The 27,053-nt window shown below is 39.6% G+C and overlaps 1 protein-coding gene across 1 annotated transcript in view; it reads left to right on the top strand.

The window, feature by feature from the left end:
* Nucleotides 1-27,053, top strand: part of THSD7B (thrombospondin type 1 domain containing 7B) — a 900,946-nt gene that overhangs the window by 106,291 nt on the left and 767,602 nt on the right. The window contains exon 2 of the mRNA XM_032638606.1: nucleotides 16,066-16,238. Within this exon, the coding sequence (XP_032494497.1) occupies nucleotides 16,100-16,238 (139 nt within the window). The 5' untranslated portion in view covers nucleotides 16,066-16,099. The remainder of the gene's footprint in view (nucleotides 1-16,065; nucleotides 16,239-27,053) is intronic.

Below are 27,053 nucleotides of genomic sequence, written 5' to 3'. Positions count from 1 at the left end.
CTAGAAATCATAAGGCATCTGACAGTTCAACAAGACTGCTAGTCCAAGAGATATGAATCATGTTATTTTAAGAACTTTACCTATTCTTTAATTAATGTTTACTTGTTTTATTAAAATATGTACTTGGCATTTCGTTTTCTATCTACTATTACACTCAGAAAAGTTTCCCTCCTTGGGGCCATAGAGATCCTCCACCATTGTACCTCATTCCAAGTGTGGAATTGGCAACAGTCTGAAAAGTGTGTGTTAGAAAAGGTGTGATGTTGGTAGGTTGAAGAGTAAACATTAGATATCTAAGAAAGTCTGGAAGAATAGAATTTTGCAATGGTTGGGGGGAAGCATAATTAGAATAATTTTTTTGTCTGTGTTTGAGGTTACTGGCTTTCTGAGCCCAATTTTTTTTGTTCATTATAATTTTATTAGAATAGAATGCATCCTGTTGTACCTATTCACTTCATTCATCCCTTCATTTATTCAACATTTGCTGTATACCTACTGGGTCGAGATATTGGGCTACAAGCTAGGAATACAAAATGAAGAAAATAGGACCCCTGACCTTGAGGAAAAAACTTTTGGTTGGACACTGCAGAAGTCACAGGAATATTGTTGAAGCTTTTGAAAATGCATGTCTTTAACAACCTGGTACTCCAAGTAAATACTTGAATTCATGCCAAAAATAAAAGTGTGGACAAGTGATGTTATTAACACTGATCTCAGCCATCCTCTTGGTTGTCCCTAATGAACCACTGCTAACATTCATTGGATGCTTTGGTGGTCACTGCTGGCTCATTTGCCTTCTCCTGAAGCCCATGGGTCTCCATGCAGTGTGGAACCACTTAAGGCTCAATTGACCAAGGACAACATGCAAAGAGATGGGTTTTCATTCCGACATTTTACCAATGGATCTTTTTGCTTCTCCATACCCACAGTTTTCTGCCCTCATAACTGAGAGTGAATGGTTTAAACATACCTTCTAGAGTGGATGGTTTCAAAAAGTATATGGTAAATAGTTTTAATGAACTGCGGGTGACAGAAATATCATTTCACAGAAGAGATACATCCTATTGCTGTTTAATTAAAGTCTTTCTGCTGATGGAAAGTTCTCTCTCTGGTGTTTTCTTTAATGCATTCATGATGCTTCTGTCTGGGCTCCCTTGCTAGAGATATCTTTCATTATAATCCACTTATCAAAGTTTGTAATTAAATTTCTAAATGTAAAATTTCCAGTGGCAAATTGCCAGGGTATCCAGTGAACTTTTCTTTTTTCTCTGAGAGAAATCACTCTGAAAATTTTGGTTTTGTGTTTTGATCATTTTACTATTTTAAAAGAATGTGTGTGTGTGTGTGTGTGTGTGTGTGTGTACGTACACACACATTAATAGTGTGATATAGTTCGTGAAGTACTTTTTTTTTTTTTTTTGCGGTACGCGGGCCTCTCACTGTTGTGGCCTCTCCCGTTGCGGAGCACAGGCTCCGGATGCGCAGGCTCAGCGGCCATGGCTCACGGGCCCAGCCGCTCCGCGGCATGTGGGATCTTCCCGGACCGGGGCACGAACCCGCGTGCCCTGCATCGGCAGGCGGATTCTCAACCACTGCGCCACCAGGAAAGCCCTCGTGAAGTACTTTTTACTTAGTATCATCAATTTCTGCCTGTTTCTGTGAAATTGGGGGTAGATAATATTGATCAAATGTATGTACTGCATCTTTTTAATGTATGATAGTGGTAAATGAAATATATTTCAAAACAAGTGCCTTCAGGCTTTGTTGATCTGTTTGAAATGTCTAGAAACAGTAGAAAACCTTTGGAGATGCTGGTAGAAAGAACATAGTCTGTTTTCCATTGGTCAAGCATGTTCTTGCAACTTTCCTTTTAGTTTATGCAGTAAACGAAGAATCTAAAAACAGCATTTGCTTTTCAACTTCGTTTGGAATGTTCTCTTTCAGATATCACTCCATTCTTTTGAGAAGAATGAGATGAGACAGGATGAAAAATAAATTCTGTCAAATCTCCTGAATGTGATGAGCAACTTGTTAATGGCCAATGCCCAACCATAATAAATGAACACTTATAAGAGATAATAGAAGGAACTGCTGGAAAATTGTATAGGCTTATAAACACGTGATTATTTTTATGTCAACTGTGGATACATATTTCAAAAAGTTCCTTTGCAACAGTAGATGCATAATTAATCAAGAGAACGCAAAGCTATATTTATAGTTTAACTGGATAACTCTCCTGACATTAAATATTTAGGATCTTATACTGCAGAAAATATTAATGAGTAATTAAGTATTTTTTTAATTTCAAAGGTCAATAGCATTTGAGAAGAGAATTTTATCTTGTTCACACATTCGAATTCTCCTGAATTCTTATAAAACTCTTTAGAGTAACTGTTAAATATAAGCCCACATAAAATTACTCTGTCTGCGCTCATACGTATAAAACATATATATACGCACACACACACGTTTATCTGCTTGTAAAATTTGGTAAAAAGAGGTTATCAAATTCTTCCCTGCATCTTCAAGAAGGCGGGGCTACTATAGGCTAATACCATTAGATGCCCGTTTTATTTCCTAAACTATCTACAGAAGTGATTGTAATTTTATTACTCTTCTAGAATGTTATGCTTTCAAATTGAATGCATTTTCTTTTTATTAACCTAAGCTTCTCCAAACAGGAGATGTCATAGATTTTATTTTTTCTTTAGTGACTCCCTTATGATTTTTTTCATATTATTTCTATTAATCTATTTAACCTTTATTTTTTCCTACTCTGTAAAAAAAAAAAAAAAAAAAAAGCCCTTCACTTGAGAATTTAAAAAGTTTAGACAGTATAGAACTTTTTCTATTCTTGATAACTTTTGGGGGTGGTACAGTGGGATGTCTGTAATTTATTTGTAAAGTGGAAAGAATTTTTCAGCTATTTACCATTGCCCACATGATTTTTAGGGTTTCACAAGTTACGTAAATTAACTTTACTGAGCACAGAGAAGATAATTCAGAAATTCAAACCAATGTGGAAATACGGGCTTTTCTATCCATCTGTCTCCCATTGCATGGAAAAGCCTCTTCATCAGGATTGTGGTCCGAGATCAAGAAAATGTAACTACGAAAAAATTTACACGTGTAGACTCCATAATCTATTCAGTTGTTTAATAAATATTTATTGAACATTTACTGTTTTCCAGGCAATATACTAGGTGCTGGGTGTATAACACTGAACAAGATAAACTATTTAGATGATACTAGAGGAGAGGAAAGTAAACAAATAAACCGACATACACTAGATTGTCAAGTTTTGATCTTTTCTAAGTGTTACAGAGAAACAAACAAACCTCAAGGGGATAGAGTGATTGCAACTGTGCTGAACAGATTGGTTTGGGAAGGCCTTTGAGGTTAATGAACTGAGAAAGCATGTTGTATGGTGGATACCTAATGTACAAGGGCCTTGAGAAGGTATATCCTTGAGGAACAAGAAAGAGGCCAATGTGTCTGGCTTATGGGCTACAGGAATGAATGGAGAATGGTCAGTAGGAGAGGAAGCAAAAGTCCAACCAGCAGAATCTTTCAATTTTATACTATGATGGAAGCCATGAGAGCATTTTAAGGAGGGAAGTATATTTTTCTTTCCTAAAGATGATCCTGGATTTTCTTTGGAGCATGCATAGAAGCAACTAAGAGTGAAGACAGGAAAACCAGGTAGGAGACAGGTACGGTAGCTCAGGTGAGAAATGATGGCAGCTTGGCACTAAGGAAGAGGATGGGAAGTGGTTTGATGCTGGATAGATTAGGAAGGTGTTGCCAACTAGTTTGGCTGATGGATTGGTTTTCAGATGTGAGAAAAAGAAAGGATTTTAGGAGGACTCCTGGGCTTCTGGTCTAGGGCAGTGTGATGCCGTAATGGAGATGGGGACACCGAGGGGAGAATGGGCTGTGGACAACATAGGAGAAGCATGAGCTCCATTATGTGTGTTCTGTGTGAGCTGCTCTCAGACATCCAAGTGGGGATATTCAGTGGTAAGTTGAATGTGTGAGTTCAGGAAAGAAGTCAGGACTGGAGGTATGGGAGTGGATATGGAGAAACGGGAATCATTAAGCACAGTATTTAAAGCTGGGGGGACTAAATAAGATCCCTTGAGGAATGATCAAAGTTAGAGAAGAAATGACAAAGTTAGAGGTATATCCATTTAGAGGTCAAAATGAGAGGAAATACTAGAAAAGGAGCTGAGAAGAAGGGGCCAGTGGGAAGTAAAAAAAATGAGATTTGGTTTGCTCTGTCCCAAGTGAAAAAAGTCATTAAGGAGGGAGTCGTGGAAGATTTGAGCAACAAGCAGGGATTCAATCATGACGTGATTCCATGAGGTATCAAGATGCTTTTCCGTCAGGTGATGATGAGTTGGTTCTAAAATTACAAGAACATGTCCTAATACCCTCTGAACCAGAGAAGGCTTGGCAACTGCATAGAAGGTAGCTCCAGAAATATGTTCTCATTTTAGGCTATGTCTCTATGGGTGGATTTGTTCTTATTGGAGAATCTGAGGCAGCTTGCCACAATAATTATTCTCCTTCTCTCTTACATATAGTTCATCATAGATGAAGTGCCCCTTTCTTCACTGTGATGACACTTATGAAACATGACAGTAGATGTGGCTACTTTTCTTTGAATAATGCACGTATTACCTAAAGAAGCCAACTTGGGGAATAAACCAACCTCACCTGCTTAGAAACAGGGACATCTTCATTCAGGTTTCCAGAGAGGTTCATTGCGCTGCTTGAACCATGTGAGAAGTTGTGTTTCAATCTGCAGAAGTCACAGAGACAGGCATACTGGCACAAATAGGTATGTCTGTAAATAGACACTCTGCATCCAGGGACGTGGATACCATAGGCGTTGAAGTTGCTCTCAGCTCATGGAACAGAAAACACACAAAAAAGTGCCTTAAAACAAGAGTTCATTTTTCTCACACGTCAGAAAGTCCAGAAGTTGACAATCTAGGACGGTTGCTGTAGCTCCATGATGGCGTCTGAGTCTCAGACTTCATCTGCCTCCCGCTCCATCATTCTTAGTGGGTGGCATTCATCCCATGGCCTTCAGATGGCTCTGACACCTCCAGGCATTAATATCTGTGTTCCAGGCAGGGATCATGGGAAAAAGGGCCAATGGCAAAGAACCATACTTTTGGGGGATTTTATATATTGGAGAAAAATCCCATCCTCTTCTTGACACTTGTATCTGCAAATCATTGGCCAGAACTGTCTCATGTGGCCACTGTGCTACAAGGAAATTTGCAAATATGGTTTTTTTCCTTAAAATAACCAGTGGACATTCTTAACAAATTGGAGTTCTAGGTCCACATTGCAAGCACTGCAGCAAAAGGTCCCAGGTCCCAGGTCCCAGGTCCCAGCCTATCTGACCAAGACTGAGTATCTTGAGGGAATCTTCACACGGTGGTGCCATCACCGAGATGAACCTTTGCAGGAAACATGAATGTTGACAGTGTAATGCACCACAAGTTACTGCACTCCGCGAGAGCCCAGTTTGTTTGCTTTGTGCCCCTGGAGTGGAATCCAAGTGGAAAGATCAGCGTGAGGGTTGAGGTCTATGGATGCTCCTATACTGTGTGGCTGACAGGGTCTGGGTGCTCTGGCTGGGTGTCAGGCCTGAGCCTCTGAGGTGGGAGAGCCAAGTTCAGGACACTGGACCACCAGAGACCTCCCGGCTCCAGGAAATTTCAATTGGCAAGAGCTCTCCCAGAGATCTCCGTCTCAATGCTAAGACCCAGCTCCACTCAATGACCAGCAAGCTACAGTGCTGGACACCCCATGCCAAACAACTAGCAAAACAGGAACACAACCCCACCCATTAACAGAGAGGCTGCCTAAAATCATAATAAGTTCACAAACACCCCAAAACACAACTGGACATGGTCCTGCCCACCAGAAAGACAAGATCCAGCCTCATCCACCAGAACACAGGCACCAGTCCTCTCCACCAGGAAGCCTACACAAGCCACTGAACCAACCTTACTCACTGGGGGCAGACACCAAAAACAACAGGAACTATGAACCTGCAGCCTGTGAAAAGGAGACCCCAAACACAGTAAGTGAAGCAAAATGAGAAGACAGAGAAATACGCAGCAGATGAAGGAGCAGGGTAAAAACCCACCAGACCAAACAGATGAGGAGGAAATAGGCAGTCTACCTGAAAAAGAATTCAGAGTAATGAGAGTAAAGGTGATCCAAAATCTTGGAAATAGAATGGAGAAAATACAGGAAACGTTTAACAAAGACCTAGAAGAACTAAGGAGCAAACAAACAATGATGAACAACACAAAAAATGCAATTAAAAATTCTCTAGAAGGAATCAATAGCAGAATAACTGAGGCAGAAGAACAGATAAGTGACCTGGAAGATAAAAGAGTGGAAGTAACTACCACAGAGCAGAATAAAGAAAAAAGAATGAAAAGAATTGAGGACAGTCTCAGAGACCTCTGGGGCAATATTAAACGCACCAACGTTTGAATTATAAGAGTCCTGAAGAAGAAGAGAAAAAGAAAGGGTCTGAGAATATATTTGAAGAGATTATAGTTGAAAACTTCCCTAACATGGGAAAGGAAAATAGTCAGTCGAGTCCAGGAAGCACAGAGAGACCCATACAGGATAAATCCAAGGAGAAACACGCCAAGACACATACTAATCAAACTATCAAAAATTAAATACAAAGAAAAAATATTAAAAGCAGCAAGGGAAAAACAACAAATAACATACAAGGGAATCCCCATAAGGTTAACAGCTGATCTTTCAGCAGAAACTCTGCAAGCCAGAAGGGAGTGGCAGGACATATTTAAAGTGATAAAAGGGAAAAAGCTACAACCAAGATTACTCTACCCAGCAAGGATCTCATTCAGATTAAGTGGAGAAATTAAGACCTTTACAGACAAGCAAAGTTAAGAGAATTCAGCACCACCAAACCAGCTTTACAACAAATGCTAAAGGAACTTCTCTATGCAGGAAACACAAGAGAAGCAAAAGACCTACAAAAACAAACCCAAATCAATTAAGAAAATGGGAATAGGAACATACATATCGATAATTACCTTAATGTAAATGGATTAAGTGCTCCAACCAAAAGACGTAGACTGGCTGAATGGATACATAAACAAGATCAGTATATATGCTGCCTACAAGAGATCCACTTCAGACCTAGGGACACATACAGACTGAAAGTGAGGGGATGGAAAAAGATATTCCATGCAAATGGAAATCAAAAGAAAGCTGGAGGGGCTTCTCTGGTGGCACAGTGGTTGGGAATCTGCCTGCTAATGCAGGGGAAATGGGTTCGAGCCCTGGTCTGGGAAGATCCCACATGCCACGGAGCAACTAAGCCTGTGCACCACAACTACTGAGCTTGCACTCTGGAGCCCACGAGCCACAACTGCTGAGCCCTTGTGCCACAACTACTGAGGCCAGCGCACCTAGAGCCTGTGCTCCGCAACAAGAGAAGCCACCGCAATGAGAAGCCCGCGGACTGCAATGAAGAGTAGCCCCCGCTTGCTGCAACTAGAGAAAGCCCTCACACAGCAAAAAAGACTCAACGCAGCCAAAAATAAATGAAAAATTTTAAAAATGAATCTATTAAAAAAAAAGCTGGAGTAGCAATTCTCATATCAGACAAAATAGACTTTAAAATAAAGGCTATTACAATAGACAAAAAAGGATACTACGTAATGATCAAGGGAAGTTTTAGCCACAGCAATCAGAGAAAAAAAAGAAATAAAAGAAATCCAAATTGGAAAAGAAGAAGTAAAACTGTCACTGTGTGCATATGACATGATACTATTCATAGAGAGTCCTAAAGACTCTACCAGGAAGAGCTAAGAGCTCTACTCTACTAGAACGAATCAATGAATTTGGTAAAGTAGCAGGATACAAAATTAATGCACAGAAATCTCTTGCATTCCTATACATTAATGAAGAAAAATCTGAAAGAGAAATTAAGGAACCAGTCCCATTTACCACAGCAACAAAAAGAATAAAATACCCAGGAATAAACCTACCTAAGAAGACAAAAGACCTGTCTGTATGCAGAAGACTATAAGACACTAATGAAAGAAATTAAAGGTGATACAAACAGATGGAGAGATATACCATGTTCTTGGACTGGACGAATCAACATTGTGAAAATGACTACACTACCCAAAGCAATCCACAGATTCAATGCAATCCCTATCAAACTACCAATGGCATTTTTCACAGAACTAGAACAAAAAATTTCACAATTTGTGTGGAAACACAAAAGACCCTGAGTAGCCAAAGCAAACTTAAGAAAGAGAAATGGGGCTGGAGGTATCAGGCTCCCTGACCTCATACTATACTACCAAGCTACAATAATCCAGACAGTATAGTACTGGTACAAAAACAGAAATATAGATCGATGGAACAGGATAGAAAGCCCAGAGATAAACCCACGCACATATGGTCACCTTATTTTTCATAAAGGAAGCAAGATTATACAATGGAGAAAAGACAGCCTCTTCAGTAATGGTGCTGGGAAAACTGGACAGCTACATGTAAAAGAATGAAATTAGAACCCTCCCTAACACCATGCACAAAAATAAACTCAAAATGGATTAAAGACCTAAATGTAAGGCCAGATGCTATAAAACTCTTAGAGGAAAACATAGGCAGAACACTTTATGACATAAATCACAGCAAGATCCTTTTTGACCACCTCCTAGAGAAATGGAAATAAAAACAAAAATAAACAAATGGTACCTAATGAAACTTAAAAGCTTTTGCACAGCAAAGGAAACCTTAGAGAATACGAAAAGACACCCCTCAGAATGGGAGAAAATATTTGCAAGGAAGCAACTGACAAAGGATTAATCTCCAAAATATACAAGCAGCCCATGCAGCTCAATATCAAAAAAACAACCCAATCGAAAAATGGGCAGAAGACCTAAATAGACATTTCTCCAAAGAAGATATACAGATTGCCAACAAACACATGAAAGGATGCTCAACATCACTAATCATCAGAGAAATGCAAATCAAAACTACAATGAGGTATCACCTCACACTGGTCAGAATGACCATCATCAAAAAATCTACAAACAATAAATGCTGGAGAGGGTGTGGAGAAAAGGGAACCCTCTTGCACTGTTGGTGGGAATGTAAATTGATACAGCCACTATGGAGAACCGTATGGAGGTTCCTTAAAAAACTACAAATAGAACTACCATACGACCCAACAATCCCACTACTGGGCATATACCCTGAGAAAACCATAATTCAAAAAGAGTCATGTACCACAATGTTCACTGCAGCTCTATTTACAATAGCCAGGACATGGAAGCAACCTAAGTGCCCATCAACAGATGAATGGATAAAGAAGATGTGGCACATATATACAATTGAATATTACTCAGCCATAAAAAGAAATGAAATTGAGTTATTTGTAATGAGGTAGATGGACGTAGAGTCTGTCATACAGACTGAAGTAAGTCAGAAAGAGAAAAAGAAATACCATATGCTAACACATATATATGGAATCTAAAAAAAAAAAAAAGATGAACCTGGGGGCAGGACAGGAATAAAGACAGAGACCTAGAGAATGGAGTTGAGGACACGGGGAGGGGGAAGGGTAAGCTGGGACGAAGTGAGAGAGTGGCATGGACATATACACACTACCAAACGTAAAATAGATAGCTAGTGGGAAGCAGCCGCATAGCACAGGGAGATCAGCTCGGTGCTTTGTGACCACCTAGAGGGGTGGGATAGGGAGGGTGGGAGGGAGATGCAAGAGGGAGGAGATATGGGGATATGTGTATGCATATAGCTGATTCACTGTTACATAGCAGAAACCAACACAACATTGTAAAGCAATTATACGCCAGTAAAGATGTTGAAAAAAAAATTGTAGTTCTAGAAGACAGAATATAGTGATGTCTGCCACAGCTACCAAGTTGGTTTAGAAGGCTTGGCAAACTGGTTTTAAGCCCTCTTTCTATCAGTATGTCCTGTAGCACAAGTTTCTTCAGAGATAGGTAAAATATTTGTGTGGACTTATTGCAAAATTTTCTGTGGCTTTGTTATGTGATACAAACCTATGGCAATTTTTAATACCATAAACCCAAACTCATTGTATATTTTATGGTATGCTTGCAGGCCTCCCATGCTTGTATTTGATGTAATTTAGGATTCTGCAGTGAGGTACATGGAAGAAGAGGCTGGCAGTTAAAAGGTTTGAGGAAATTACTAAACATCTTGTCATTGCAAGGCCAGAGGTTACCCTCTCATAACATAGAGATGATAATACCTGCTTTCTCCTTAACAGGGTCAGTGTGAATCCTTAATGGGGCTCCTGCTACAGAGTGCTTTTAGCTCTTCAAACATATGGCATGAAGTCATAAGATTGGGAGGTTGAAAAACATCATCCCTCAGTCCTTTGGCGCAGGGCAGGGTAACATTCAAACCTTCCCTGAAATATTGCTAGAGTCAGGGTTTTTCTGAATTTTGAGAGAATCCTGACAATAGGAACCGTAAAACTTCAGTGAGTATTCTCTGTCTCTGGCAGGCACTCACCTCAGAACTTTCCCTCCATTATTTGATTGCATCCTTACTCACTAAGGGCTATGGGATGATGGCCCTCCTCATTTTGTAGGTGGGACCCTGAGGCTCCCAGGCTGGGGGATCAGCCAGGGTCACCACATGTGATCCTCTAATCAGATCAGGGCTGTGGGCTCAGGCCATTTTTTTTTGTGTGTGTGTGGTTCGCGGGCCTCTCACTGCTGTGGCCTCTCCCGTTGCGGAGCACAGGCTCCGGACGCGCAGGCTCAGCGGCCATGGCTCACGGGCCCAGCCACTCCGCGGCACGTGGGATCCCCCCAGACCGGGGCACGAACTCGCGTCCCTGCATCGGCAGGCGGACTCTCAACCCAATGCGCACCAGGGAAGCCCTGCTCAGGCCATTTTAATCCAGCTTTGATGTTTTCTAGCTGAGGTGACTTTGGGATAATTATTTAATATCCTCAATGACCAGTTTCTTCTACATCTGAAAAATAAGAATAATTGCTCATAGTATTATGGTGAGGATTAAGTGAAAATGAGATGTAAATTGCCTTGCACAAGCTGCTGAGAGACCCTACACAGGGTTAGAAAGGATGTATATTTTCAGGGCTATGGATAATTACTTGCGTTGGTATTAGGTCACATTATAAGTCTCTCTCCTTTCAGAGGAAGGTCACTGAGATCGTTTGCGAACAACTTTACTACCTCTGTGACCTTGGGCTTGTCACTTACCTCTCCATGCCTCAGTTTCCCTCACCTCTAAAGTTGGGGGATAATGTGAATAACTAATTCATAAGGCTGTGGTGAGAGTTCGGTGAAGTGCTCAGGTCAGTATTTTGTATATGACAGATTATGAGGGATGGAATTGCAGTGCACCGTATTGCAGTCAGAAATTAGGCAAATCGCTGAGAAAAAGCAAATGCTTTCTGTGATTCTCCAGCAGTGTTAGTTAACTTGAACTAGGCAACTGGTTTGGAGTCCCCATCCTGGTCAGTTGAGTCGGTCCTAACAGGGGCGTCCTCCCCTCCAGCCCTTGTTACTCGGCCATTTTTATTGAAACCGTGTCTCTGCACAGTTGCCCATCAGATGGCGCTATCGGGATATGCACGTTCAAGTTTGCTTTTCTCCTCCTCATTGCTGTTCGCTTCAGGCGGCTAGCAAATTGGAAGTTTTTATTTTATTTTTAAGTTTTGTACCTTTTTTAGGACTATTCAAGGACTTCAGCAATAAGATTACATTTAAGGGGAAATGAAATGCATCTGAAGTGTAAGGCACATTTTTCATAGTTTGAATGGCCTTTAAATGATTAGAAAACTGAGGCTAAAAGGAGAAACTTTTTTTATTTCTCTTAATATTCATCAGTTTTAGAGCTAACCTTGCAAATACATTTTGGATGCTAATAGTATAGCGTAAATATGCTGATTGGACTCTCAACAATCTTCCTGAGGTAAATTATTCATGCCATCGTGGTAGCACATGCTTCCTGCATAGTATGTTTTTTCATCATAGTCACAGCATTCTTCCATTTTGTGTTTTTACTAACAGAGGAGTGGCAGCTCTAATTGTTTCTTGTTTCCTCTTATTCTGTTATTGTGAACTCTTGTGTGGCTTATTCAAGTAATAGATACAAGAATGACTTCCGATGTCTTCTGAGGAATAATTTAGTGAGTTCAGGTCTTTAGAGGGAAGCGAGGCAGCATAGTTTAGTGGAGTAAGACATACCTGTGTTCAAATTCCATCCTGCACGTTCCATCAGCTCAGCAGAGATTCTCCATTTGCTAGTGGATGTAAAGCTTGCAGCATGGCGAATGGTGGAAGCTTCATCAAATCTAGTTTCCCATCTTCTGTCCTCACGCTCTTGGGAAAAGACAGTAACGAGGTATAGGATTATAGGTAATACAGATACTAAAAATGTGTGGGTGTTTTTAGGAGTAAGATTGCGTGGTAGTCTTTGTTTTTTTTTTTTTTTTTTTTATTTTTTGCGGTATGCAGGCCCTCCTGCACCGCTGTGCCTCTCCCGTTGCGGAGCACAGGCTCCGGACGCGCAGGCTCAGCGGCCATGGCTCACGGGCCCAGCTGCTCCGCGGGCATGTGGGATCTTCCCGGACCGGGGCACGAACCCGTGTCCCCTGCATCGGCAGGCGGGACTCTCAACCACTGCGCCACCAGGGAAGCCCTGCCTGTGGTATCTTGAACTCAGATGTTTTGGTTGCATTCTCTAAGAGCTCTATTTCAGAATTTTTTTTTTTTTTTTTTTTTGGTCAAGATTAGTCTTAGGTTTCTACTGTCACTATCCTTGTTTTTATAAAAAATGTAGTGCCATATAGTTGATTTATAATGTGTTAATTTCTGCTGTACAGCTGAGTCAGTTATACATATTCTTTTCCATTATGGTTTATCACCAGGATATTGAGTAGAGTTCCCTTGTGCTATACAGTAGGACCTTGTTGTTTATCCATTCTATATATATAATAGTCTGCATCCGCTAATCCCAAACTCCAATCCTTCCCTCCCCACCGGGCCTCCCCCTTGGCAACCAGAAAGTCTGTTCTCCTATGTCTGTACTGTCCCTATCCTTGTTAATTAGTGATAGCCAGGAGATGGTGACCACAGGTGTCCAGTTAGGCACCCAAGCCACTCTGCTCAGGGATCTTCCACTGGCTTTGGTGACACAAAAGGACCCCTTCAAGCCAGTGGGTCCCTCTGCAGAGTCCAATACAGGCTCTGTGCCAGGGAGGGAGCCTAAAAGACCAGGGCTCACAGCAACGTGTGTTCAGGTCTTGCAATAAACCCAAATTGATGCAAAATTCAAAATATATTATGCATAAATTACTGGCTAATCAATCCAGCTCACATACAGTCTCGCTGGAACTCCTTTTAAATCTCTTTTTGGGTTCCCACCTATGGCCATTTAGAGTCTAACAAACATGCTTCTGGTCCTCCATATCTTTGGCTTACATTGTAATGACATGAATACGCTTTTAGATATGCTGAAACTATGTCTCCCACTAATGAGAATGAACAGAGTCATCTTCCGTACCCTGGTCATTTCCCATCACAAAACAAGTGGCCTCAGTAGACAGCTGGTCCTGCTGGTTACCTAATTTATTAATAGTAATAATAATAGCTTTAGGGGTAAACTACCCCAAAACACGAATCATCGTTCTTATCAAAAGTTCTCTAAGATTACAATGACTTAATCCATCATTGTACAGAAGGCCAGTTCACTTGCTTTCCCAGGGGTATATTTTTCAACTAACTTGATTTGTAGGATTCACTAGGAAGTTATCTTGTTCTATGGGGGCAGTATTTTGATGTTTTTCAGGTGCCTTAATGGAATTCATGGCAATGGTGCCTTCTAAAAAATGTCCGTACTAAAGTTTTGTAGCAAATCTATATTATGAAGAATTAATCACCTATTCACGTGTGTGTGTGTGTGCGCGTGTGTGTGTGTGTGTGTAGACTTTAAAATATCATGATACAGTTCCCAAACCATTCACTGTTGTGTTGCTTGTTAAGCATGTGGATTTGCCATTAGCAAAGTGAAATACCCATCGTCTAGGGTGTGTGTTTGTGTGTGTGTGTGTGTGTGTGTGTGTGTGTGTGTGTATACACAAAGGTGTCTCATGAAGGGGGTACAGTTTGCATCTAGTCCAGAGGTTTATGAATTGGGTCCAGTAGTGCCCCAAAGGTTCCGTGGAATAGTCTAACAGGCCACTCATAGGGACAAACAGGGGAGCTCTGTTGAATTTCAGCTGGAGCATTCCACTCTTTTCGATATTGGCGTGCAATGCAGAAATTTGAAGAAAAGCATTCGGTTACTTACCAACTATTATCTTCATCCCTGGACCAAGGCAGGACATCAGAGAGCTGTGTACTTGAACTCTATTGGTTGATTCCTTGTAGACTCATTTTCACTGATTTATACTTTGCCACTGTACCCTTGGAGTGTTCTAGAAGAGCCCAAGACCCCACTGACCACACATTGCTGTTGTCTGTTTTATAGATGAGGTGATGTGTTGAGTGCATCGCTCAGCACAGCATCTGTGTTGATGAGAACCGTTGGGGTAAAATCCCACCAGTGCTTGGAAGCAGGGGAATGCCTTCTCCTAAAACAATAAAAAAAGAATATATACTTTACTCCTACACATATGAGGGCTATAGTAGCCACTTTTTTTTTTTTTTTTTTGGTTCCTAGGAAGTTCACAGTCAGACTTGCTACCCACTTTTAGCAATTCTTTGGTAAATATTTAGGGGGAAAAACTTCTACCCTTGACAACCTTTCTTACTGTTCCATCCTTTTATTGCCCTACACTTATCTGTCTTAATGTATTTTTCTAATACATGTATTGTGGCAGGTTACCCCAGATCTCTTTAACTCCACGTAGAATTTTCCTATTATCTTTTGGGCAACTACCTAGATGTCCTGTAGGCACATCAAACATAATATTCTCTAAAGAAAATTCTCTTTATCTTCCTTTTTAAACCTTCCCCTCTTCCCATTTCTCATTTTTGGTAGACGGGTCCCATGGGTCTGGAATCTGTCTTTTCTATTCTCTCTCTCTCATACATCCCACCCAGTTGTTAACCAAATCCTTTAAACCCAGCCTCTGCACTACCTTTCAAACTTCTCCTGATTCTCTCATTCATCAGTACTTGTGTGGACTATATCTCTAGTTTCATAACTGGACTCTATTTCTCTGAAATCATGTTATGAACATTATGTTCACTGATGTCAGTTATTTAAAAGTCATTTGCTCTCCTGTGATTCTTATTGTTATTATTTACAGCATGAAATCCAAATCTCTCACATGACATTCAAGGCTTTTTATAATTTGCTTCCCAACCTATGCTCTAAATCTCATCTCTGTCCATTCCTCCCTCCCGCATGTGTCCTTCACTGTAGCCACTTGCCCGCTCCCCGGTCCCCAAACACAAAATGCATTTCAGCACCTAGTTCTCTTGGCCTGAAATGCCCTTCCTGGCACCTTCAAGCCCTTTTCCCCTGGCTCCTCTCAAATATTACCTTGTGGAGATTTCCCCCTGTTTTTTCGTCACCACAGAAGAACTGATTGCCTTTTCCTCATTCTTTCTCTGTCATTCTCTTAATACCATTGTTAGAATGTTCATTGCCCTATTTGGACTTTGCTGTATGTACAGATCTTCCTCCAAAAATCGTGGGCTCCTCAAGGAGTTTGGCTGAGTAGAAGGAGGGAATGAACCAGGTATCTGTCAACCCTGCTCTTAAAAGCAAAAGTAAACTGATTGGGGGACTGTAGAATCCCTAGAATTGATAACACCTTTCATGGGTAAGGATTGAAAGCATGGGCTAATTCACGTCTGACCCTAAAATGTTAATATCTTGTAAACTTTCTTTATGGTCATGGCACATTTGTAATGCCATTATGCTAAAGCTTCTAGCAGTCCAAGTGAGTTTTTGTAATTTCTTTACAGAAGAAACTTATGCGATGTTCTTTTTTTTTTTTCTTTTAGGAATAGGCGAGTCAAGAGGCTGAAAATCTGAAGAATGTGTCCAAAGGGTAATCTGGCTGTCGTTCGCTGGTTATGGAGGGGCGTGAGGAAGCTATTTCTGTTACTTTCTTTCTTGCTGTCCCATGCAGCTCATTTGGAAGGCAAAAAGGATAATCAGTTCATCTGGAAACCAGGTAGGGATGTCCTGGCTCTTCCTTTGTCCCATTTTCATTAATGAGAAGACTGTTCTTTCCATCCTTGTACTTCTTATTTGTGGAGGAGTGGGAAATCTCCAGAGAGGGAAAAACTCGATTCTTCTTCTTTACAATACATTTGATTCTTATTCCTGCATAATTGTCACCTCCATCCATGATGCTTGTTATCCTTCTGAATTTTCATGTTGTTGTCAATTAAAGTGATGATTTCCATAGTTACATCTGCTGCTCCTTTCTCAAATATATCACCGCTGTGCAGCACATTTGTAGCGAAAATGGCATCTGAATTTAGCTGATATCCTCAGCTAAAAATGCTTTGGACCAGTAATATATGTCTCTTTCTCTTAGGGTACAAACTAGTTAGCTATTTATTATTGAATGTTTTCTAGCATAGATTCTGTATATCTAAGTTTTGGAGCATGAAAAATTATCCTAACAACTTTGCCCATTAGTTATAATTTTACAGTTGCCTTAATGTGTTCTGAGATCCTTAGCTACCTCGTACATAAGTATATGAATAAGTTGAGTTGAGGTTTGGAGACTTGCATATAACTTACGTTCTTTTCTAGATATTTCCTTAATGTGGCTTTGGAAAAGATCTGTTTAATTTTAAAGGCTAATACTTTATCAGCTTAGATTATGAACCCCAAATATCTTGGCTGTTTGTATCACTGGTTTTTCTTTGCCCTAGATTTTAATTTTCTTAAAGTTTCACAATTAGATCATTTAAAATATGTATTACTGTTTCAAGAGTCCATTCTTGCAAATATAGATAACTTATACACCTGATATCTTAGAACTGGAAAATGTGATGTTGTAGAAGATCTATGGTCCTCAGAGAGTTTTCACTTTAGTCTCATCATCCGTAAATTAAATAGACTGCAAACATATTATGTCACCATGGAAATATGTATAATAGTGTCATTTGCAATATTTAAACGGTTTTGCAAAAACAAAAATGAATTATGCTTTAAAGTATATTAAGTAAAATCCCAGCACCATTAGGGATACAGTCTGGAGGAAATTGAATTGCATTAAAGCCCCTGTAAATTAATTTAATTTTGGGCTCTAATACCACATTAATGATTTTCATGTTTTACCTCACAGTAGTTTTAGGAAGTTTGGAAATAGTTCTAAAAGTCAAGATTGCATTTATGTGAAGGAGGCTATTTTATTTTAATCAGAAAAGAGTAAACCTTTTATCAGATCTAAATAAGCACATTTATATGACTGTACTCCTGTCTAAAGTTCTCAAAAAAGTGCAATTAAGATGGAAAGTAGCAAATCTGAAACGTGAATGGGATGCATTAAGAAAATGCGCTTCTGCAACGAAGAGTAGCCCCTGCTTGCTGGAACTAGAGGAAGCCCGCGTGAAGCAACAAAGCCCCAACACGGCTAAAAATAAATAAACTTAAAAAGTAAATAAATTTAAAAGAAACTAGGCTTATTTTGAAGGAAATTTTAAAAATAGGCCTGCTTTTCTAAAAGTAGGTCAATGGAACAAGCTGGTACAGACCCACTCTACAGTGGGGATGGACACTTTGATAGCTGTCACACTTAAGTTTCAGAAGTGAGCATCCTTCCCATCAGATGTTTTGCACTGTTCAAAATGAATATCCATGTCATCACTCTTATTTTCTCTGGTATTCGTTCCTTCTTTCCTTCATTAGTGTGCCATCAAAAAGATAATAACACATATCTTTTCCCATATGGTTTTATTTCTCAATTACAAATTTATTACTTGTTTGTGATCAGACATTTTAAAAGTTGACAAAATTTCAGAGATATAAAACTGAAAGCCAAAGTCTAGGCCATGTGTTCCACTCTCCCTTTTCTTATATATCCTTCAGAAACATTCCTTGCACATGTAAGTACATCTCTATGCATAGTTGTGTATATAAATCACACGAAATACACACACATAAGTTTTACTATAATTATTAGTTAGGGTTCTGCCAAAAAAAGAAATGGTACATGCGAAGTAGGTCATTGAGAAGAGTTTAATAAAAGAACTATTTACAGAAGTAGGAAAGTATGAGCAAGGTTTAAGATCAGCTACCAGGAATTGTGGAGTGCCCCTGAGCAGGTATCAATCTTTATGACACTGGGTCTGCAGCAGCAAAGGAAGGAAGTAGTTTCCGGAATCTGGAGAGAAAACTTTTTTATGGAGAGGGTGCTTGAGAGATGCTGTGGCCTTTAGAGGGATATAAACAAAGTGCAGAGAAAAGTTGGGAGGAGGCTCAAGGTGATGAATCGTCCTTGTCCTCACGTCTCCTGCCAGGGATCTCATTGGCTGAATCCAACCAGAAGCTACAAGGCAAGGGAAGGGAACCCATCCCTTGCCTTGTAGGTCCCAGGTCCATACAGACCTGCCTCCTGGGCAGGAAGCCAAGTGTGGAATGGTGGAGAATGTGGATCTGAAAATATCTAATTTTTACATACCTGTTTGTACATTCACACAAACACTGTTTTAAACAATCAGAATCATACTTGGCAGAATCATCTTCTCCAGGTTGCTTTTATCATATAACGATGTCTTGATGAATATTACACATTAGTGCACATGGGTCAGTTTCATCTTTTAATGGTTGCATAGTTTTCTTTTGTACTTTTGTTTAATAATTTATTTAAACAGTGCCCTATTGGTTTATCTTTTCTTTCCCTATTGCCTGGCATTTCAGTGGCTTTTAGTTTTTTGGTATTATAAATAGTACCGACATGAATGCAACATTATTTTAAAGGCAGTAAATCAATTTGAGGAGTGATATGCCCCAGAGCATTCTGGGTCATCACCTTCAAAGACAACCTCAACATCTTAGAATCTGTACCTACTTATGCATGATTTATCATTTCTTATTTGCATTTAAAGAAAAGCTCAATTGCAGTTTAACTGCATTTTTTTTGTAGTATATTATCAAATCCAACAACTCAGGTCCAGTGTAATCTGGAATTTGAATAGATTTCCCTGGAGACCCAGATAAACATACCTTATTTTAGAAAGCTGGAAACCATTCTCTGGATTTAGACTGTGGCGCCAGTCACTTAAGCTCTTTGCTGGTATCTATTGTTTTTCCCCTGAATCCATAGTTTAGATGTTAGTCAGCCTCATCCAAATTAGAAGCATTTCTAAGTGAGTCCTGGCTTTGGAAAAACAATGGATTGATGAAGAATAAGTGAGTGATATGTTATGTTGCTAAGGATTTCTCTACTGCGTGAGAGTCTGATGAGATGTAGGCTGTGGGGCCATTGATCTGGCAAGGCTGTCATCATTGTGATGAGATCTGTTGATCAATATTTAGTGTTGGGCAATTGGACATCCATGCCAAGAAAGAAGGATCATGTCAGCAAGCGTGTCAGATAAGGAGTGATGCTATGCTGCGTGTTGTTTTAAGTAAACACACAGCTATTCATGTCTGCATGCTTTGTAGAGATGAACAGATCATGGACTCTGAAGCCACAATAACTAGTGGTCTCTTAAAAAATTTCTCAATATTGGTCCTAAGAGGTTCATTCATTCCTCCGATCGTTGTTGAGACCTTATTGTGTGCGAGGCACTATTACAAATACATGAGATAAGTTGACAATAAAACTGACAAATCCTTGATCCTCATGAACAGGCTAATAAACACGATCAAGAAGTTAAATAGAGAGTGTGTTGGATGGTGATGAGTGCTTACGAGGAAAGATAAGGCAAGGAGGAAGGATATGCAGTGATAGGTGAGAGACTAAGAGTTTTTTTTCTCATTGTAGTTTTTAAATTAATTTATTTATTTAATTTTTATTCTTTTGTGGTACGCGAGCCTCTCACTGTTGTGGCCTCTCCCGTTGCGGAGCACAGGCTCCGGACGTGCAGGCTCAGCGGCCATGGCTCACGGGTCCAGCTGCTACGCGGCATGTGGGATCTTCCCGGACTGGGGCACGAACGTGTGTCCCCTGCATCGGCAGGCGGACTCTCAACCACTGTGCCACCAGGGAAGCCCTTAATTTATTTTTTTATTGAAGTATAGTTGACTTATAGTGTATTAGTTTCAATTGTACAGCAAACTGATTCAGTTATATATATATTCTTTTTCAGATTCTTGTCCCATATAGGTTATTACAAAATATTGAGTATAGTTCCCTGTGCTATACAGTAGGGCCTTGTTGTTGTTTATCTATTTTATATATAGTAGTGTGTGTATATTACTCCTAAGTTCTTAATTTATCCCCCTGCCCACCTTTCCCCTTTTGTAACCATAAGTTTGTTTTCTCTCGGTAAGTCTGTTTTTGTTGCGTAAATAAGTTCATTTGTATCATTTTTTAAGATGCCACACATAAGTGATATCTGAGAGACTGACATTTGAAGTGGGTGGGCTATGGGCTGCCTCACTGAGGAAGGGAATTTGAGTAAAGACCTGAAGGAAGTGAGGGAGCCAGCCATGGGGATATCAAGGAATATCCCAGATGGGGGGAACCACAAGAGCAAAAGGCCCTGAGGCAGGTGTGGCTGTGGCATGTTTGAGGACCAGAGAAGAGGCCACCGTGCTGGAGCAGAGTGAACATGGAGGGCAGTGATAGGAGGTCAGGTCAGAGGGGTAATCAGGCCCAAATCAGGTATGTCTTCATAGGTTGGAATACAATTTTGGCTTTTACTCTTGGGCGAGATAGAAAGACATGGGGGAGTTTTTAGAGAGTGGTGACGTGATCTTTTTTTTAAAAAATAATATTTTAATAGGATTATCTTGGGTGGTCAGTTGCGCAAGTGGTCACGAGGAAACCAGCTGGGAGGCTACTATGGAAATAAGGATGAGTGATGATAATAGCTTGAATGAAGGTCATAGCAGAGAAGGTGGTGAGAAGGGGTTGAAGATCGGATATATTTAAGGCCATGGTTTTCTACCAGGGGAGATTGTGCCCAGCAGGGGACATTTGGGAATGTCACAATTGGTTGTCACAACTGGGTTGTGCTAGCTACATCTGTGAGTAGAAGCCAGGGATGCTGCTAAACACTCTGAAATGTAGAGGACAGCCCGCACAATAAAGAATTATCCTGCCCAAAATGTCAGTACTGCCCAGATTGAGAGACATTGTTTTGAGGTAAAACCATTATTATTTACTGGTGTGGGGAGGGGGAGGGAGAGAGATACAAGGGTGATACTGAGGATTTGCCCTGAGCAACCAGGAGAGTGGAGTTGCTATCATTTAACCTGGGCTACTGGGAAGGAGCTGGCATGGAGGGAATATGAGTAACTTGGTATAGGACATGTTCAGTTTTTAAGTCTGTTAGAAATTCACATGGAGATGTTGACCAGGGAGTTGGGTCTGAATTCAGGAGTCAGGTCTCTGCGACAGATATAAGTTTAGAAGTCCCTAGCATTGAGGTAGAATTTAAATGTATAGCCTTAGAAATGAAGAGGCGACCTTGAAATTTGTGATCCTGTGTATATAAAGGATAAGTTTCTAATTTACTTCCTCTGGGCCAAATGACATTAAAAAAATTATGGTGGTAAAATACACATAACATAAACTTTACCATTTTAACCATTTTAAAGTATACAATTCATTGACATTTAGTATATGCACAGTGTGTTGGAAACATTACCACTGTCTACTTCCAGAACATTTTCACTGTTCCAAATTACATTTTACAAGTATTTATAAAAAGACTGGAAAACAATTTGCTGTGAATAATGAGGTCTGAAAGAAAAAAAAATCCATATTTGTCTTTTTGTGAGAGGTTCTTTTAATAGCTTTAAGTCATCCTCAGAGGTCACTCCGTATACTAGAAAAAGCATACTTTGTATAATTTGTACACAGGCGGACTCACATTCAAGTCCTAAGCATCTAGAAAGGAGAAAGTTATTTAACCTCTCTGAGCCCTATTTATCTATTGGAAATGAGGGCAGTAAATAAGAGGACTGGTTTGAAAATCAAAGTAAAACAAATATATTGAAAAACTTAGTGTATTGTAGCTACTCATAAATGTTAGCTATTTATCATTATTATATAATTATTTGATGTTTGAAATATTCTTGCTTTTATGTTATGCAGTTTTTGCATACTTTTTTCCTTTAGACTCACAAAAGAGGTGAGATCAACTTGACAGCTATATATACTTTCTTAGTGAATGGTCATAGGTAATTTTGCTGACTTTTTAGCTCTAAAACTTTCTATATGACAGACTCTTGGAACGTTTTAATTTCAGTAGATCCTTCCCGGTGAATAAAAAGGGTGAGAATAATGACCTGTGTTCTAAGAACTAAGTAGATAAGTTAAAATTAATCTTTTTGAAAGAAAAAAGCGAGACTATGAAAATGATGTTGGGTAAGAAAGAAGGATCTTACTTAGGTTAATATTTAATTATATCTTAAATAATAACTTTTTCAGAGTTGAAAGGACTTTAAGGAAAAATGATATTATATATATATATTTATATGTATAAGTTTAGGAATCTTAGAGACAATACAGTGTTCTTCGGATAAAGCTAATTTTTTGGATATGTGCTAGAAGTTAGTAAGATATTTCTGCTGAGAATTTTATTAACTTGGAATCATTTAAATTACATCTATGGCTATTAATTTATCTTAGAGCTATGTGTATAGTAAATTCTCAATGGTGTTATTTCTGTGATATCAAAAAACATAGAAATGTATGGCATGGGATTCACTGCTAAAACCTCTAATTATTTCTCCTTGGAGGCCACAAGTACTAATTTGGTAATGTTCCCAATAAGCCAGAAAAAGTCTGTATTACCTAAATAATTTGAAATAAATTACTCCGATTTTTTTCTAAGTATTACTATAATGGAGGCTCCCTGAGGAGAGAGATGTTGTTGGTTTTATTCACTGATATATTCCCAGTACTCAGAACATAAATAAATGTTGCATAAAATATCCCCAGCACATTAAGTACTTGGAGAATGAGGGGCGCTGTCTTGTGTGCCTGTGTGCGTGTGTGTGTGCGTGTGTGTATTTAGGGGAGTTGAGAAGTGAAGAGGTGAAGAAATAGAACATATGATACATGTGATTCTAGAACTTGAAATATTGGGGTGGTCAAAAAGTTCGTTCAGATGTTCCCATAAGATGGTACGGAAAAATCCGAACGAACTTTTTGGCCAACCCAATATGTATTGAAGAGAGGATATGAAATGATGAAAACCAAAGTCAACCTTATAAATCAGTAAATATGAAAATTAATGATCTGTATTTTCTTGTTCCTTGGTTCCAGTACCATTTCTGATCATCTCTGGAAAAGATGTTGAACACAATTTGTATGAAAAGAAATAGGTACACATAGTAAGAAATTTAACTATTACTGCAGTTCTCATGATGAGATATTACAGTTGCATGTTGTCTTCCATTTAATTTCCTCAGAGACAGCCAGTTTCAACTCTTTTTACTGTTTATCCTGATGTTTACCTCCATATTTCTAAGTAATATACTCATTGTTGATATTTCTTGATTTGTGAATATTTCCTATTGATTTTCTCCTATGTCAGCTGAAGATTTATCTCTCATCTACCTACCCCTTTCTCTCCTCATTGCCTCCCTTGAAAGTAGTTATATCAAAATACTTAGATCAATGAACAGTGATTGTATTATTATTTCTACATAGATACGGTTCTCTGCTGAGTCAAGCAGTGTACCATACTTCCGCCTCCTTTTTTTCCAGCTTTTTGTTTTATACAGAAATTAAAAATTGCCTCATCTTTTCTTTTGCTTTGCCTTCTTCAAGTCTACTGCTGCTTTCCCCCTGATGCTCCAGCTGACATACCCATATTAATTTTTTTCTTTTAGCGATGTGGAGCATCTTTATTTTTTAAAAATATTTATTTATTTAATTTTATTTTTGGTTGCATTGGGTCTTAGTTGCAGCACATGGGACCTTCGCTGTGGTATGTGGGATATTTCGATGCAGGGTGCGGGCTCTTTGTTGTGGTGCATGGGCTTCTCTCTAGTTGTGGCGGCATGGGCTCCAGAGCACGTGGGCTCTGTAGTTGCAGCTCACGTGCTTAGTTGCCCCGCAGCATGTGGGATCCTAGTTCCCCGACCAGGGATTGAACTCGTGTCCCCTGCATTGGAAGGCGGATTCTAAACCAGTGGACCACCAGGGAGGTCCCCCATATTAATTTTTTGAAACATTTAAGCACTGTTCAAAACACTTTATTATGTTTTTTGGGGGGAGATCTTTCCACAGCCCTCTGCCCTCCTGATTCAGTGTGGACTGCTGCACAGTTTCTCATCTTGAACCCCTTGTTCCCAGTTCCAGTACCAGTTCTCTTCCTTGCCTTTGTGGCTTTATTTTCTAGAACTGCTAAAATAGGGTACATTGGAAGTCATTTTTCATGTCTGAAAGGGTCTCTGCTTGTCATATACTTGACTGATAGCTTGGGTGTGGAGTTCAAGGTTAAAAAGCGCTTTTCCCTCAGAATTTTGAAGGCTCTGCTCTACGTATTCCAGCCTCCAGTATTGTTGCTAAGAAGTTTTTGTCATTCTGATCTCATCTCTGTATGTTACCTGTTTGTTTCTTTTCCTCTTTCTGAATCTTCTTTTTATCCACGAAGTTCTGAAATTTCATAATTATGTACTTTGGGGTGAGGCCTTTCTCCTTTATTTTACTGGCCATTAGGAGAATATTTTAGCAATATACTCATGCTCTGCAGTTCTGAGATTTATTTTTTATATGATTTTCTACCTCTGTTGTCTCTCTTCTGAAACTCCTTAGACAGATGTTTTACCTCTCTAATTGATCTTCAAATTTTAGATATTTCCACTGTTTTTTCTTCTGTTTGCATTTTTATTCTAATTTCTAAAATATTTATTATATTTCATCTTTCAACCCTTCCATTGAATTTTTTTTTTTTGGCGGTACGCAGGCCTCTAACTGCTGTGGCCTCTCCCGTTGCAGAGCACAGGTTCTGGACACGCAGGCTCAGCGGCCATGGCTCACGGGCCCAGCCGCTCCACGGCATGTGGGATCCTCCCGGACTGGGGCACGAACCCGCGTCCCCTGCATCAGCAGGCGGACTCTCAACCACTGTGCCACCAGGGAAGCCCCACTGAATATTTTTTATTTCAGCCAGCACATTTTAAATTTCTAAGGTATCTCATTCTATAATTTTTTATTTTTTAATTTTTTTCACATCTTTATTGGAGTATAAATGCTTTACAATGTTGTGTTAGTTTCTGCTGTACAACAAAGTGAATCAGCTATATGTATACATATATCCCCGTATCCCCTCCCTCTTGGGGCTCCCTCCCACCCTCCCTATCCCATTCCTCTAGGTTGTCACAAAGCATCGAGTTGATCTCCTTGTGCTATGCAGCAGTTTCCCACTAGCCATCCATTTTACATTTGGTGGTGTATATATGTCAATGCTACTCTCTCACTTCATCCCAGCTTTCCCTTTCCCCCATGCCCTCAAGTCCGTTCTCTACATCTGTGTCTTTATTCCTGCCCTGCCACTAGGTTCATCAGTACCGCTTTTTTACATTCCATATATATGCATTAGAAATGGTACTTGTTTTTCTCTTTCTGACTTACTTCACTCTGTGTGGCACATTCTTGGTCCACCCACCTCACTACAAATAACTCAGTTTCGTCCCTTTTTATGGGCTGAGTAATATTCCGTTGTATATATGTGCCACATCTTCTTTATCCATTCATCTGCTGATGGACATTTAGGTTGCTTCCATGTCCTGGCTCTTGTAAATAGTGCTGCAATGAACATTGTGGTACATGTATTTTTGAATTATGGTTTTCTCAGGGTATATTCCCAGTAGTGGGATTGCTGGGTCATATGGTAGTTTTTTTAAGGAAGCTCCATACTGTTCACCATAGTAGCTGTATCAATTTATATTCCCACCAACAATGCAGGGTGGTTCCCTTTTCTCCACACCCTCTCCAGCGTTTATTGTTTGTAGATTTTTTGGTGATGGCCATTCTGACCGGTGTGAGGTGATACCTCATTGTGGTTTTGATTTGCAATTCTCTAATGTTTAGTGATGTTGAGCATCTTATCATGTATTTGTTGGCCATCTGTATGCCTGCTTTGGAGAAACGTCTATTTAGGTCTTCTGCCCATTTTTGTTTGTTTTTGTGATATTGAGCTGCATGATCTGCTTGTACATTTTGGAGATTAATCATTTTGTCCATTGATTCATTTGCAAATATTTTCTCCCATTTTGAGGGTTGTCTTTTTGTCTTGGTTATGGTTTCCTGTGCTGTGCAAAAGCTTTGAAGTTTCATTAGGTCCCATTTGTTTATTTTTGTTTTTATTTCCCTTACTCTAGGAGGTGGGTCTAAAAGGATCTTGCTGTGATTTATGTCATAGAGTGTTCTGCCTATGTTTTCCTCTAAGAGTTTTATAGTGTGGGTCTTACATTTAGGTCTTTAATCCATTTTGAGTTTATTTTTGTGTATGGTGTTAGGGAGTGTTCTAATTTCATTCTTTTACATGTATCTATCCATTTTTCCCAGCACCACTTACTGAAGATGCTGTCTTTTCTCCATTGTATATTCTTGCATCCTTTGTCAAAGATAAGGTGACCATATGTGTGTGGGTTTATTTCTGGGCTTTCTATCCTGTTCCATTGATCTATATTTCTGTTTCTCTGCCAGTACCATATTGTTTTGATTACGGTAGCTTTGTAGTATAGTCTGAAGTCAGGGAGACTGATTCCTCCAGCTCCGTTTTTCTTTCTTAAGATTGCTTTGGCTGTTTGGGGTCTTTTGTGTTTCCATACAAACTGTAAAACTTCTTTTTCTAGTTCTATGAAAAATGCCATTGGTAATTTGATAGGGATTGCACTGAAC

This window comes from Phocoena sinus, chromosome 7 (genome assembly GCF_008692025.1).
Source record: "Phocoena sinus isolate mPhoSin1 chromosome 7, mPhoSin1.pri, whole genome shotgun sequence".
Taxonomy (NCBI): Eukaryota; Metazoa; Chordata; class Mammalia; order Artiodactyla; family Phocoenidae; genus Phocoena; species Phocoena sinus.
Note: the sequence above shows the minus strand (reverse complement) of the source record. Positions and strands in the feature narration are given on the sequence as shown.